The sequence below is a fragment of the Oncorhynchus masou genome, chromosome 27 (genome assembly GCF_036934945.1).
Source record: "Oncorhynchus masou masou isolate Uvic2021 chromosome 27, UVic_Omas_1.1, whole genome shotgun sequence".
NCBI lineage: Eukaryota > Metazoa > Chordata > Actinopteri > Salmoniformes > Salmonidae > Oncorhynchus > Oncorhynchus masou.
The window spans coordinates 53,670,245-53,686,148 of record NC_088238.1 but is presented as its reverse complement, the minus strand read 5'-3'; the positions used below and the strand labels follow the sequence as shown (position 1 = coordinate 53,686,148).

General features: G+C 45.3%; 1 protein-coding gene across 3 annotated transcripts in view; it reads right to left on the bottom strand.

Moving 5' to 3' along the window:
* rtn3 (reticulon 3) overlaps nucleotides 1-15,904 on the bottom strand; it is a 37,012-nt gene that overhangs the window by 8,775 nt on the left and 12,333 nt on the right. For 2 of the 3 annotated variants that reach the window (XM_064940699.1, XM_064940701.1), the window contains 3 exons: nucleotides 7,112-7,319; nucleotides 6,144-6,282; nucleotides 4,850-4,919 (listed from right to left, as the gene is read on the bottom strand). In XM_064940699.1, coding sequence (XP_064796771.1) covers nucleotides 4,850-4,919; nucleotides 6,144-6,282; nucleotides 7,112-7,319 — 417 coding nt within the window. Of the gene's footprint in view, nucleotides 1-4,849; nucleotides 4,920-6,143; nucleotides 6,283-7,111; nucleotides 7,320-11,510; nucleotides 14,357-15,904 lie in introns of those variants that run through there. The other variant, XM_064940698.1, reaches the window with a different exon arrangement.

Below are 15,904 nucleotides of genomic sequence, written 5' to 3'. Positions count from 1 at the left end.
TTAACTTGGGTCAAATGTTTTGGGTAGCCTTCCACAATACGTTGGGTGAATTTTGGCCCATTCCTCTTGACAGAGCTGGTGTAACAGAGTCAGGTTTGTAGGCCTCCTTGCTCGCACACGCTTTTTTCAGTTCTTCCCACACATTTTCTATCGGATTGAGGTCAGGGCTTTGTGATGGCCACTCCAAAACCTTGGCTTTGTTGTACTTAAGCCATTTTTCCACAACTTTGGAAGTTTGCTTGGGGTCATTGTCCATTTGGAAGACCCATTTGCGACCAAGCTTTAACTTCCTGACTGATGTCTTGAGATGTTGCTTCAATATTTCCACATACCTTCCCTCCTTCATGATGCCATCTATTTTGTGAAGTGCACCAGTCCCTCCTGCAACAAAGAACCCCCACTACATGATGCTGCCACCCCCGTGCTTCAGTTGGGATGGCGGTTTTGGAGCAGTGAGCGGCCTTTCAGGTTATGTCGATATAGAACTCGTTTTACTGTGGATATAGATACTTTTGTACCTGTTTCCTCCAGCATCTTCACAGGGTCCTTTGCTGTTGTTCTGGGATTGATTTGCACTTTTTGCACCAACATACGTTTGTCTCTAGGAGACAGAATGCATCTCCTTCCTGAGCAGTATGACGGCTGCGTGGTCCCATGGTGTTTATACTTGCATAGTATTGTTTGTACAGATGAACTTTGTACCTTCAGGCTTTTGGAAATTGCTCCCAAGGATGAAAGACTTGGAGGTCCACAAAAAAAAAAGAGGTCATGGCTGATTTCTTTTGATTTTCCTATGATATCAAGCAAAGAGGCACCGGGTTTGAAGGTCGGCTTTGAAATACCTCCACACCTCCAATTCACTAAAAGTATGTCAATTAGCCCATGAGAAGCTTCTAAAGCCATGACATCATTTTCTGGAATTTTCCAAGCTGTTTAAAAGGCACAACATAGTGTATGTATGTAAACTTCTGACCCACTGGAATTGTGATACAGTGAATTATAAGTGAAATAATCTGTCTGTAAACAATTTTTGGAAAAATTACTGGTGTCATTCAGAAAGTAGATGTCCTAACCGACTTAAACTATAGTTTAACAAGAAATTTGTGGAGTGGTTGAAAAACTAGTTATATTGACTCCAACCTAAGTGTATGTAAACTTCCGACTTCAACTATACAAAAGTATTTCAGACCCTTTACTCAGTACTTGGTTGAAGCATATTTGGTAGCAATTATAACATTGAGTCTTCTTGGGTAGGACGCTACAAGCGTGGCACACCTGTATTTGGAGAGTTTCTCCCATTCTTCTCTGCAGATCCTCTCAAGCTCTGTCAGGTTGTATGGGAGCGTCGCAGCACAGCTATTTTACATTTACATTTACATTTAAGTCATTTAGCAGACGCTCTTATCCAGAGCGACTTACAAATTGGTGAATTCACCTTCTGACATCCAGTGGAACAGCCACTTTACAATAGTGCATCTAAATCATTAAGGGGGGGGGGTGAGAAGGATTACTTATCCTATCCTAGGTATTCCTTGAAGAGGTGGGGTTTCAGGTGTCTCCGGAAGGTGGTGATTGACTCCGCTGTCCTGGCGTCGTGAGGGAGTTTGTTCCACCATTGGGGGGCCAGAGCAGCGAACAGTTTTGACTGGGCTGAGCGGGAACTGTACTTCCTCAATGGTAGGGAGGCGAGCAGGCCAGAGGTGGATGAACGCAGTGCCCTTGCTTGGGTGTAGGGCCTGATCAGAGCCTGGAGGTACTGCGGTGCCGTTCCCCTCACAGCTCCGTAGGCAAGCACCATGGTCTTGTAGCGGATGCGAGCTTCAACTGGAAGCCAGGTCTCTTCTGAAACGTTCAAGCAGGTTCAAGTCCGGGCCACTCAAGGACATTCAGAGACTTGTCCCGATGCGCCTCCTGTGTTGTCTTGGCTGTGTTTTAAGGGCCGTTGCCTGTTGGAAGGTGAACCGTCACACCTGTCTGAGGTTCCGAGTGGTCTGGAGTAAGTTTTCATCAAGGATCTCTGTACTTTGCTCTGTTTATCTTTGCCTCGATCCTGACTAGTCTCTCAGTCCCTGCCGCTGAAAAACATCCCCACAGCATGATGCAGCCACCACCATGCTTCACTGTAGGGATGGTGCTAGGTTTCCTCCAGACATGACACTTGACATTCAGGCCAATTATTTCAATATTGGTTTCATCAGAACAGAGAATCTTGTTTCATGGTCCGAGAGTCCTTTGGGCAAACTCCAAGCGGGCTGTCATGTGCCTTTTACCGAGTAGTGGCTTGCGTCTGGCCACTCTACCATAAAGGCCTGATTGGTGGGAGTACTGCAGAGATGGGAGAACCTTCCAGAAGGATGACCATCTCCACAAGGGAACTCTTGTCAGAGTGACCATTATATAAAATGTCCAACAATTTTGAAAAACCTGTTTTCACTTTTTCATTATGGGGTATTGTGTGTAGATTGATTTCCTCATCAATGTAATCCATTTTAGAATAAGGCTGTAATGTAACAAAATGTGAAAAAAACATAAGTGGTCTGAGAACTTTCCAAATGACCTCTATAGGTCATTACATACACACAACAAGTAGCTCAGGATGGCAACAGTATAATCATTTGTGTCAGGTTACGGCTAAATCCAATACATTGGAGTTAAGCATTTTTCAGAGGCATAGATCTACCCTTTTTCATAATTGATGTGCTAAAATATATAGCAGTCAACTAAAGTAAATCAGACCTACATTAACTTAAGTCTACATCTCCCACTACCACACATATTTTTAGACAGCTGAAGTAGAAACATTTTCTTCATGAAAATGTACCCATTCTATTTTAGCCGTATTTATTAGGGCCCAAATTCTGTTTTATTTTTCAAGGCTTTGTATTTTTTCACTGAAATTCACACTATTTTTACACACACAATATTTAGAAACAATATTAAGGCGGGCCTCCCGGGTGGTGCAGTGGTTAAGGGCGCTGTACTGCAGCGCCAGCTGTGACAGAGACTCTGGGTTCGCGCCCAGACTGTAGTAACTGGCCGCGACTGGGAGGTCCGTGGGGCGTCGTCCGGGTTAGGGAGGGCTTGGTCGGTAGGGATGTCCTTGTCCCATTGCGCACCAGCGACTCCTGTGGCGGGACGGGCGCAGTGTGCGCTAACCAAGGTTGCCAGGTACACCGTGTTTCATCCGGCACATTGGTGCGGCTGGCTTCCGGGTTGGATGTGCGCTGTGTTAAGAAGCAGTGCGGCTAGTTGGGTTGTGTATCGGAGGACGCATGACTTTCAACCTTCGTCTCTCCCGAGCCGTATGGGAGTTGTAGCAATGAGACAAGATAGTAGCTACTACAACAATTGGATACCACGAAATTGGGGAGAAAAGGGGGTAAAAAAATAAAAAAATTTTTTTTATTAAAACGCAACAGGAAATAAAATAACCCAGACATTTTCCATATGCACAGAAAAAAAAACAAGGTAGTTCCTCACAAAATTACATCCGTTAGTGCTAATTTCTCCTCTGCCATGATAATCCATCCACCTGACAGGTGGGGCATATCAAGAAGACGATGCAACAGCATAATCATTACACAGGTGCACCTTGTGCTGGGGACAATAAAAGGCCACTAAAACGTGCAGTTTTGTCACAAGACAATGCCAGAGTTTTGAGCGAGCGTGCAATTGGCATGCTGACTGCAGGAATATCCACCAGAGCTGTTACCCAAGATTAGAATGTTATTTTCTCAACCATAAGCCACCTCCAACGTCATTTTAGAGAATTTGGCAGTACATCCAACCAGCCTCACAACCGCAGACCACGTGTATGGCATTGTGTGGTAGAGTTGATTGCTGATGTCAAAGTTGTGAACAGAGTGCCCCATGGTGGTGGTGGGGTTATGGTATTGGCTGGCACAAGCTACAGACAACGAACACAATTGTATTTTATTGCTGGCAATTTGAATGCACAGAGATCCTTGAGGTCCATTGTTGTGTCTTTCATCGGCCGCCATCACCTCATGTTTCAGCATGATAATGCACGGCCCAATAATGCATACTCGGACATGTCACCCATTGAGCATGTTTGGGATGCTCTTGAGCGACAGCGTGTTCCAGTTCCTGCCAATATCCAACAACTTTGAACAGTCATTGAAGAGGAGTGGGACAACATTCCACAATCAACAGCCTGATCATCTCTAAGTGAAAGTCATGTGTCGCACTACAGGAGGCAGATAGTGGTCACACCAGATACTGGTTTCCTGATCCACGCTCTACATCCATAGATTAGTCCTGAAAGAATTTATTTCAATTGACTAATTTCCTTATATGAACTGTAACTCAGTAAAATCTTAGAAATGGTTGCGTTTATATTTCTGTTCAGTATAGAACTAAATTGGATGTCAAGTCCACAACAATCCTTTAAACACATCAGAAGACAAATAATTTCTCTTTTTTTTATCTGTAAAAAAAGTAGTCAATTAGCCTTACAATGTCTTTCACAGGTTGGCAAAGCCCCGAACAGGTGTGACATGCAAACTGCCAATTCTACAAAACATCAAAGGAATGTTTTAACTCCCGCTATGCATTTCTCCAGCATCAACGAGAACAATCTGTGTGCCCCACATCCATAAACATTTCCAGATTATTAAATGTGTGTTGGCCGTAGACCAGGTCAGATGGAAATATAAATCACTAAGTAAAATAGACAGCCCCCTTTCATTCTCATAGGTATCATGCATGTTCAAACCAGCCGACATGAAAAAGTTCTCAAAACGCCAAAGATATATTATATTTCAAAGTGTTTAACGCTGCACACCACACATACACACGACCACCATGCAGTGCTGCAATAGCCTCTTACCCAGGATGAGGATGGTGATGCCGTTGAAAACGGCTCCTACGTAGGTCAGCAGCCACATCACAACAGCCAGCTGGGAGGAAAACAAGCCGGGTTACAGCCAATGAGGTCATTTAATCATTGGTTAGAACACTGGTTGCCTGTGGCCTGTTCAAGAGGGGTTAAGTAGTTCAAACCTTGCAGACAAATGTAGAACAGGCATGGTTATGTCATGTAGAATAGCATGACATTTCTATGTGACCCTTCTCTAAAGTCCCACCCCCTACGGAATACATCCACGGTTCATCACCATGACATGCAATATGTATGAATGACTAGGGAGAATTTGCCCCAAACAAACTGTTGTTGGGTCAAATATCTTTCTAATCCCCATGTTGGCTAAGGTTAGGTTATGCAGGTATGGTAATCTGATCCTATATCTAAGGTTAGGTTATGCAGGTATGGTAATCTGATCTTATATCTAAGGTTAGGTTATGCAGGTATGGTAATCTGATCCTATATCTAAGGTTAGGTTATGCAGGTATGGTAATCTGATCCTATATCTAAGGTGAAGAACAGCTTCTACCTCCAGATAGGGAGAGGGTTTGAAGGTTGATTTAATAAACTGGGAGGAGCGTCATCTCTGCCATAGTGGCGGTGGAATGGACCAGCGACGGTAGTCTTGGTCTGATAGGTTGGTATGTTGGGTCTCTAATGAGCTGGCACCCTGGAAGCTGCCCCTCCCCCTCCATAGCTAACCATGAGCTGAGTTCTAGGTCCACTAGCTTGCTGCCATCTGATGGCTGGGGTACTAACCCAGGCCTTATTTAGAACCTACCCTGTGTGATTGATGCACACAGCCATAACATGGAGCTCTCCTTCCCTCTCCCATAGTCACATGAACAACTCACACTAACACTGCAGGATACAATAGGATTGAGTTGCTAGAGAGGTTTATTAAAAGACACATACAGCAGGAAGTGTTCAGAGTGTGCGAGTTATAAAAAGATTGTGCGCCAGTAGAAGAGAGTTAAAGGGGGACGAGACCTAGAAATATGAGAAGGCGTCAGTCAGTTTAGGACTGTCAAGCTTGATACCATGTTTAGGGACCCGTACATATTTACACACACAAGGGTGTGTAAACACAAGACCCTAAACGAGGTAAGATGCAAGACCATGCACACAAGCACACAAGGGCTACTATGGAAGGAGTCACTGCTCTAACACTATCAATCATGAACCGAGGGTCAGATACCCGAAGAGGGGGGGGGGGGATGACAACTGACAGGCAGGCAGAAGGACAGACCCCTAAACTCACCTTCAGGGAGTCGATGAGGTCCTCGACTAGGAAGAGTTTGCGCAGCTGTTTTAAGAGTCGGTTGATGTGGGTCAGACTGGCGTCCACGTGCTTCCGGAAGGTCTCAGGGGGAACGCTGACATCCTTCTCCATCAGAGCTCTGAGGAGAACCAACCACAGCATGGTAGATGAAGCTGTGAACTCAGACTAAGCTGCTAAATGCAAATCTAACAATTATCTTTCATTGGACCATTTCAGGCTAATTTCATGGTTTCATTTGGTAATTTCAGGCTAACGTGCTAAGCACTAATTAGATCGCTAAACCAACCAAGCCGCTTTAAATTTCACACGATTGCTAGTTTGTCTTTTTTTCCTATTACAACAATTGTTTTCAGGCATAATAAAGAGTATTAGGCCCCGTTCACGTTATCAGAACTCTGCAAATGCCGAGGTAGTGTTCAACGTTGAAGGAACCCCGTCCAAATTACTTCATCTGATACGAGTGCTATGTAGGCAGCCTGGAACGCAGCCATTGTATTAGTCATCAGACTGTACGGCTGGGCTCTGATGCTCAACTGAAATAAGCCCTCCTCTCCAGTATAAAATGATCAACTCAGGCAAAGGTTATGACAACAAGCACAAATATGCTGCTGGAGCTTTGCATCTATATTTTTTTTCCCCATTTGGAGGGTTTTCAGCAGATAGTAATATCCCATTGGCGACCAAAAATAATACGATGACGATGTATATTACTCATACTAAAAACGGCAATAACTTATAAAATGGGGCATAGCATTTCTCCTGGTCATGTGGCGAGTTCAATTCCTGGCCCTTCTTAGGCTAGTCTGGTAGACATTTTGCGAACCACAGCTGTGTGTGTCCTATCAAGCAACCTACTACCACTGTCTTTGTCATGTTCTAACAACCAAACCAATACAAGAGTTGGTAGTTAAGCATCACAAGTTTCCCTATGAAGTACGCTGCTTTACTTGAAGGGGTGTCCGTCGTCGGACTTCTGCACGGCCTGGACGACAGCCTTGTAGATGCGGAAGGAGATGGTGACACAGAGCAGGGCGAGGAGCAGGTAGGAGACAACGCTGATGACGCTGAACGCCGCCAGGGACAGGAGCGTCAGCAGGGACAGGCCGAACACCACGCCAGACTTCTTGGGGTCTCGCCAGTGCACCAAGTCCTTGACTAGAGTGGGTGAGAGATAAAGGTGTGCAGGGGGAAAAGGGGTGTGTGGTGTATTTATTGTTTATGAGCATATGTGGAGTAGAGAGAGGGAGAAGAGAAGAAATCATTAAGGTTACTCATTGCACAGCGCGTACGGACCACACAACTAACAAATTGTGATCTCCAACATCACACACACACACATTCAAAAAAAAAGTGGTGTGTGTGAGACAGTCATGCATGCAGAATTTATATTCTCTATACAGAGCTGTTGTTACGCAACCCTGTTATGGCCTCCCTTCATCTGCATGAAAAGGAGGCATTTAAAGAAACCTTGGGTAAATGGCTGACTCCCCACGTGCCTCTGGGGGCTCCAGGCTTGGGCTGCTGTGCGTTTCAGCTGATTAAGGGGGAGAGCAGCGCAGACACACACACACACACAACCCCTCCCACTCTCCTCTAGAGGATCCATAATGCAACCACAGAGGAAATTCTGTTGGCTTTTTGGTTTCACTCATCCACTACACCCCCCCGGCCCTACATACCGACACTCAAATCTAGCATGTCTCGTCTACAGGCTACCGTGGGAAATGCATGTCAAAATAGGGCATCTAAGATGAATATCGTCATATGTTAACAGCCAGTAAGCAGCTGCGTCGTGGGGCAGTGTTACAGATGGGTAATAGGAATTTATCCAGGGCTGCACATAGTAAAGGCACAAATTTACACAAGATTGAGTGGAGAAGAAAAACGAATCACTTATCTATATCCTGTTTCAGTGACAGGATATGTGCTGTGAAATTAGGCTACACAGCAGATAGTTTTACATCAATAAAATACCCACTCATATTGGCTGCGGTGTGTCATTGTTATTAACTGGCAATTCTAGACAACTGTGTGGGTGTTTATTGAACGAGGGAGGTTTGAGGGAATAAATGAAGATACTTGGTTCTCAGTGCTCTTTTACCCTTCCTCTAATTTAGTAATGTTTTCTTACAACTAATGTAATAAAACACTGCTCCTCAGCAGGCGTGTTTATCAAAAATCTAAATCTCCATTATCAAATAACATTGTTCCAAATATACTACAATATGAAGAGTTGTCTATCAGTTCAAACGTGAAGCACGGCTGCTTGACAGTGAAAAATGAAATCTTGTTTACAGACTGGCAGAGCAGCAGCGCCCCTGTTGTCGGAGGACAGACAGCACTAATGTTCCTGATGCCGCCTGACTGTCTGCTGAGCAGCGCCGAGTGAACAAGTGGGGTTTCCTCACCCAGCACTGCAGGGGTCCGAGTCCCTCCCAGCCTGCTTGCCGGTACCCACAGGGAGGCAGCCAGGGCTGACGGCCCTCGTTCATTATCGTGCCCCCCCCCCTCCTCCGTGTTACAGGCTCAAGCAGCATTTCCAGTGTCAACAGAGCTGCAGTGGGCTGCTTTCCACCTCACTGGACAGCAACCAGCTCTTAGAGGTACAGGCATCACACCACCTCCTGCTTGGCAGTATGTGTGTGTGTGTTTGACCTAATACAACAGCCGGGACACAGACTGGAATCCTTTACTCCTTTGAAGCGAAACCAGCTGATAAAGCTTCATTATGCAATTGAAAGACCATAGGAGATTACACACATTGGCATGGGTGGGGAAGTTGGATTCAAGTCTTCACATGATTCACTTCCTTCCGACTGGCCCGATCCCTCACAGTCCACATAAAAACAAATCGGACTGCCTGATTTGAACTCATCTTTAAATGATCTTACTAACCCAAGCTACCACAGTCCAAAAGTGTACCCGAGTTGGGAAGATGACTGATTCATATCAGCAGGAGTAAATCCATTTCTTTGAGGCCCATTGATGGAAAACTGGTATACCCACGCTGAATATATCAACAATGGATTCAATCCAACTAAAACAGGTAGTTAAAAACGCACTAAAATAAACTCACCAAGCCAGCCTGCGGAGTTGAGGCAGCAACACTGTGGAAGCTGAGGGACAGGACAAGGTTCAAAAGGGAAAAATGGGCACTTAAAAAGAGAAATCCTATACATGTAGCAGATTGAGAGAAAAATGGACCCAAATACTTAAGCTATGCTTTTTGAATTTTGGTCTTTAAGTATACAGTAACCACTAGTCAACATTATGAACACCTGCTCCTTCCATTAAACAGCTTTCACCTGGTCAATCTATCATCCCTTATGGATGTCACCTGTTCAATCCACTTCAATCAGCGTAGATGAAGGGGAGGAGACGGGTTAAAGGAGGATTTATAAGCCTTGAGACATGGATTGTGTGCGTGTGCCATTCAGAGGGTGAATGGGCAGGAATAAAGATTTAAGTGCCTTTGAACGGGGTATGGTACTAGATGCCAGGAGCACTGGTTTGTGTCAAGAACTGAAACACTGCTGGGTTTCACGCTCAACAGTTTCCCGTGTATCAAGAATGGTCCACCACCCAAAGGACATCCAACCAACTTGACAACTGTGGGAAGCATTGGAGTCAACATGGGCCAGCATCCCTGTGGAACGCTTTTGACCCCTTGTAGAGTCCATGCCCTTACGAATTGAGGCTGTTCTGAGGGCAAAAGAGGTTGGGGACTCAATATGAGGAAGGCTTTGCCAATGTTGGGTAAACTCTGTATATATAGTGCATTATTGATCAATATGTTACAGTAAAAATGCAACTTTTAGCCTTTACTATATACACACTGTGCTAAAGCATCTTTCAAACAGTACTTAACTGTAATAGTTCATCATTCCCTTCGCGACTGCATGGCATATACCTTCCGAGTTAATGGTTGCCTCAGTGATGACCTAACGTTCCATAGCATGCCCGTGGTGTAGGCTAAGCTCACAGCGACTGTACGGGTTTGAGTGCATCCTGCATTCACTCGTCTGCATACCAGTCAATGTGTGCCAGGTATGGATTTCATTTTTGCACTGAGCATGAAGAGAATAGGAAGAGGTCCCCTATTTGCTTTAACACTACACTGTGAAGAGGGCTATCCTGCCACTGGGTAAATCAAAAGCACACCCATTACACTAAATGTATATAAATAGAATAGGACTTTACAGCTTGTTAGACGGTATCTAACAATGACAGCAGTGATAATGTATGCAATATTGGATGATCATATGGTCAAAATATATATATATTTTTTTACTTCAGTTTATTTTTGTAAATACTTTCTGAAACTGCATTGTTGGTTAAGGGCTCGTAAGTAAGCATTTCACTGTAAGGTCTACACCGGTTGTAATCGGTGCATGTGACAAATATTTGATTTGCCGATTTGAGATAGATATTGAGCAGAAGTTCATTTACTGCATTCTTTGTACCATTAAAACCGAATTGGTCACACACGGCATATAATTTTCCAGATAAGGGAAGGGGGGGGGGGGGTGCTGTACCATGATTCAAGAGGAGAGGACAAGATTAATTAGAGCGATTGGTACCCTGCATCTCAGCCTACTGTGACAATTTTCACACAAAATACAAAGAGGGCCAATGCCCCCGAGCCTGGTCCCATCTGTATGGCCTTTTGCCAACTCACACTTAGGCACATACAGATCTGAGAGCAGCCTGCAATGACTCATGAATATCGGAGTATTTTTCACATAACTCTACGGAGTCTGGACATGCTTTGTAACATCCAATCCAGCAGGATCATAACCTTTTTTATGATGACATCATTCATTATTGAGTAAAGTCCGCTCCGTGAAAATGACCATCAGTCTCTGGAATGATCGTCTCATGTCCTGTTCAAGTGCACTGTAGCGTGGAACGTCGCCCAAAGCAGAAACCCAACACTGGTGGATCGACTATTCCGCCTGCTTCCAGGGACATTGCAAGCAGACACCATGAAGCCACGTTTGAACTGCCCACCACCCACTGTCCGACCATGATTACTGCCAAGCTTAAGGACATGGGGGATCATTTGGAAAATACACACACAGCACAATATATAGTTTGAACCTTTTGACTTTTGTAATATCTGCACTCTAAAATAAATATTTCGGTAATACAGCCATGGCGCCAGATTTTTTTTTAAATCAACATGGTGATTATATACCATATGTTATATAGTTAGTGTGCTCCTATTTTGAATAGGAGGACCAAGATGGGAGAAAGGTGCAAGTGAGAGAGAGAGGAGAAGAGTGATCATTGTGCTTTGCTTGTGTGAGGTTAGCAGGCACAGATCCCAGAGGGAAGACATGTTACCTGACAAGTGCGTTAGTATTGCTGCCAAGACATGCTCTGCAAGGTGGTAGGCCTCAGCCACCCACACGTCGACCTCTCCCTCTTTGGAATAAACACCGTCGGAAGCAGGTTTGTTTTGGGGAGAAGGAGGGTCGGAGGTTGTTGATATAAAGGAAGACTGGGATTTCTCAGAAGCCTTGATACTAGACTGGAGGTCAGCCTCCTCCTCTTGGCTGCTGCCCAACTCTTTGAGGGCATTGATAGTGAGGCGTTCCTGCTCCAGATCCATGACCATGGTTGGTGTGGGCTGGGAGGGAGGGGCGCCTGTTTTAGGACACTCATCCTTGGCTGTGAGATCTTGACAGAGGTCTTCTGGATCTTCGTCCTGTCGTGACTTCAGGCACTCCCTCATGAACTCGACGAAGCTGTCCGTAGCACCAGAGACTGAGCAGTCCGGCTCAATGCTTTCTGGGTCACTGGTATTGTCTGGTGACTGGTGTCCTGCTTCAGCTTCCTGAGGCGGAAGTGTCTTGCTGTTGACAACACTATCTGTAATGAGGATTTCATCATTCAATTTCTTCTCAGTCTTGAGCTCCAGGGTGCTGCCAGGCAGTTCGCGCTGGAAAGAGGCGAATGGATCTTTGGGAAACTCCCTGGGAGATGGCTGGCCTCCAACTGGCTTGGGGAAGGAATCCACGTCAGCCATCGAGGGGATATCCTGCTCCACAGTGGTTGCATTGTTTTGACGGAGTAGTGTTCCAATATGGATCTGTGAGGTTGGATTGGAAGGAGAAGGCTCAGGTACAGTGTTAAAGTTCAGCTCTTGATCATCAATGGTGTCCTTCATGGATGGAAGTGAGTCTTCATCTTCAAAAGACTGTCTGTCGTATTTACGGATTGCGTCATCCTCCATGCAGTTGGATTTTGAAAGCTCAACTGTCTGCATATAATCCTCTTTAATATCAGACTCTGGCTTCTCTTCAAACTTGGATGAGGGGCGAAGTGGAAGATCCTGAGCTGCAACATTAGCAGAGCTCAATTTAATTAAGATATCTTGCGCGCCAGTTGACCAGTCATCATCATCATCGTCATATTCTGGAAAGTCTGAAAGGTTGTCTGCGGTTTTCCCAGGAGGTTTGGCAGTAGAAGGGGAAGACTTTCCATTAGACTCATTGGGGGTCTGTGAGTGGTCAGACTCCACTTTCTGTGCTTGTGAAACCTCAGCACTTGAGCCCGTTGACTCATCATTAGGTACTGTGGTCTTCATATATTCTGTATCCAAATCAGATTTCAGGATTTTGTGTTTAGGTGAGTATTCATCAGAGTCGACAGGAGAGGAGGGAGGAGAATAACCCTCGTATTCTAAGGGAGGAATTTGGGAAAATTCCTTTTTAGACACATCTGGTTGTGGCTCAGGTATTTTTGGTGCCTCTTTCACAGGGTCTTCTACAACTTCATAATTTTCGTCCTCCATTTCAATCTCCATCTCCTCATCGCTGTAATTCGGCTCGTCCGTCTCAATAACATTGATGGTAGGGACCCGCATTGGCTGCTTTGCTGGCGGGGTTTCCTGTTCTTCAGTAGGGAGAGATGGAACAGAGGGGTTATGGGCAGGTGTACCATCACTTGACAAAGAGAGGCCAGGAATGGAGGCGGTGTCCTCGATGACGGTGTCCTCAGAGTCTCCTGAGCTGTCGACTACCCCTTGGAGCGCCAGGTCACCACCCCATGGGGCCTGCTTGGTCTTCAAATCCTTCTCTTTCGAGTCAGAGGAGGGAGTGTCAAAACCAGCAGGAGGGGCAGGCGAAGCAGTGAGCTCGGATTGAAGGTCAGGAGGGCCTTGTTTGTCTGTTATGTAAGCTTTAGGTAGGAAGCTCAGATCAAATTCGTCCTCGACGCCAGGCTGCTGCGCTGGGGCTTTGAAGACATTTTTCAGCTCAGGCCTTTCAATGGGAGAGTCCATGAAAGCGTCAGGGACACAGGCTAACGCCTCTGGGTCATGAGGCACCACTTTATCTGCCACTTTTATCTCTTGGGATTTGCCATCCTCCTCTGATACAAGAGCATCTTCAAAGTCGGGCACAGGGGGTAAGTGAGCTCTCATCCAGTCTGCAGTATCTTCAAACTCACTCCCTTGTCGTGCTTCTCCCATGACCTCAAAGGGGGATTCTGGCGATTCCTGATCAATGGAGGCTCCTTTTTTCTGGAAGGGTGAGGTGCTCTCTGTTGGCACCTCAGTAGGAGACGTCTCATAGTGACGCTCTTTGAAGTGAGGGAAGCCGCCGTCGTTCTTGGGCTCCTTCTTTGCTGCCAGGGCCTCCAGTGCCTTAATCCTCTCAGACACGGGGGACGTCACAGTCGGTGAATCATCTTGCTTTCCGTCAGGTGGGTCGCTCCCGTAGTTTGCGGAAGAAGATGAACCGGGTTGAGAAAGCCTGGTGAAGCGAAGGGAGGTGGCCACCCCTTCTGAGGAGGGTGTGTCAGAGCCCAGCACCACCCCTTTGTCTGTGTCGGCCATGCACGGAGGCAGGGAAGGGAAGAAGGAGGGCATAAAAATCACACACACTCAAACTCCCATGCACGTCCAGTTATAGTCGGTGGAAGCCATTTTGTTGCAGCCCAAGCAGTCATGCATAGCATGGGACGGTTAAGTCAGTAATGGATGAGGGCGTCAGTCAGCATGCATTGCCGACTTAACCTCTCAAGTTGTTGCCATTGAAGAGCATTTTCAATCAGACAACATTGGAAATGACTTGTATGGTCGAAATGAAGCAGCTCCAAACGAAATAAGAAAATTGTATCTATAAACTAAACTGTTATACTATGTGACCTGTGGCAGCATATGCATTGTCGTCTACATCACAATCACATCTTTTGCTATGAATATATTTTTTAATTACAGCTGCATAGACTATGGCCTGGAGTTTTGTTAAATCGGGTACTCCGTGTCTGGTATGTCTTACAAAATACTTGTGATGGAGAAATAGGGTTGGTACACAATCTCTTTCCTCTAGGACCTTACTGAGAACCACTGAGCAGTCACTTCCCATCTCCCGAAGACCAACATAAATGACTACAGGGTATCATAGAATGTGACAACGGGGACGAGAAGCAATGGTCACATAGGAGAAATGCTCCACGTTTTAACTTGCAATGCCTTTTAAAATGGGCCAGAGACTAAAGGTCAAGCGACTGCAGCCTAGTATAAACAGGAGTTCAATTAAAAAGGTGTTGTATCTATAATGACCTAATTAAACATAGGAACTCATTTGGTAATCAAATGATTTATCTGAAAACAACCTATAGGCCTACATACAAAGGGGAACACTGAAGGGGAACACTGCTTCGTGTCTTCAATACTGCAGATGTCTGTAAGTAACGCAATGTCAACATCATTATAATGTGAAGATTTTTAAGCGTCATACCGAAATCTTGTAAATTAGGTACGATATTAATCAAACAGAAGAACGACAATCCAATATCTTTAATATACTGAAATGACTCATCCCAGGAATGAACACAGTGCACTACCTGACTCAAAAATATAACCGGAGTGAAATTAAAACATAATTGATTTACAGGACTAGTCTCATCCCCAGATGACCTACGGACCAATTTGCAAGCATGACTAGGTCGCACTATTCCGGCCTTGTCCCACCCGACTATCGATATAATCAATAAGAAAATCCAGCACACATAACAAGCTGGACAATAGTCCCGGTGTGGAGGCTTCCTAAATCATGTCCCCCCCTGTGCTGCAGTCAGTCAATATGCCACTAAGCACGCTAACCTGCTGCTATTGCCACACGCCACAGCTGAAGTGACAGAGTCAGACTGGGACAAGGATCCCCTGAAATGGCACAGTGCCACGGGTACATACATAATCCACAAGATATTCCAAGCTGCTCCAATAATCACATGATCCCTTTTCAGCCTAATGGTTCCCCCCCCGTCATTTTCCAACACCCAGAGACAAGCAATCATAGTGGGGAATTGGCAGCTATATTGGGAGGAACACATCAGCTGTCTGCTTGCCTCTGCAATCCCCAGGCAAACAGAGACCAAGGTTTGACCCCTGCTTTGAGGAAATATCTCCAGCAGGAACAGGTCAAACATGCAGTTGGTACTTTTTCCAAATGCAACAAGGTCCACTTTTCCTTCTATATGCTTATTTACTATAAAATGGAGTCAAGAGATCCAAATCGAAGAGGAACAAATGAATGGTGCCGTTTCTTTTCAAATCCAATGTTATAGTACATTTCATAAAACGACACAACAGCTTCCGTCAACGAGTTCCTCGTATAGTTCTTTTAGCTTGGTGCTCTGGATAGACATCATGGCCTGTCAGCATGACCCTGTAGCTAACCTAAACCCAGAGCACCGTGGCCTGTCAGCATGACCCTGTAGCTAACCAA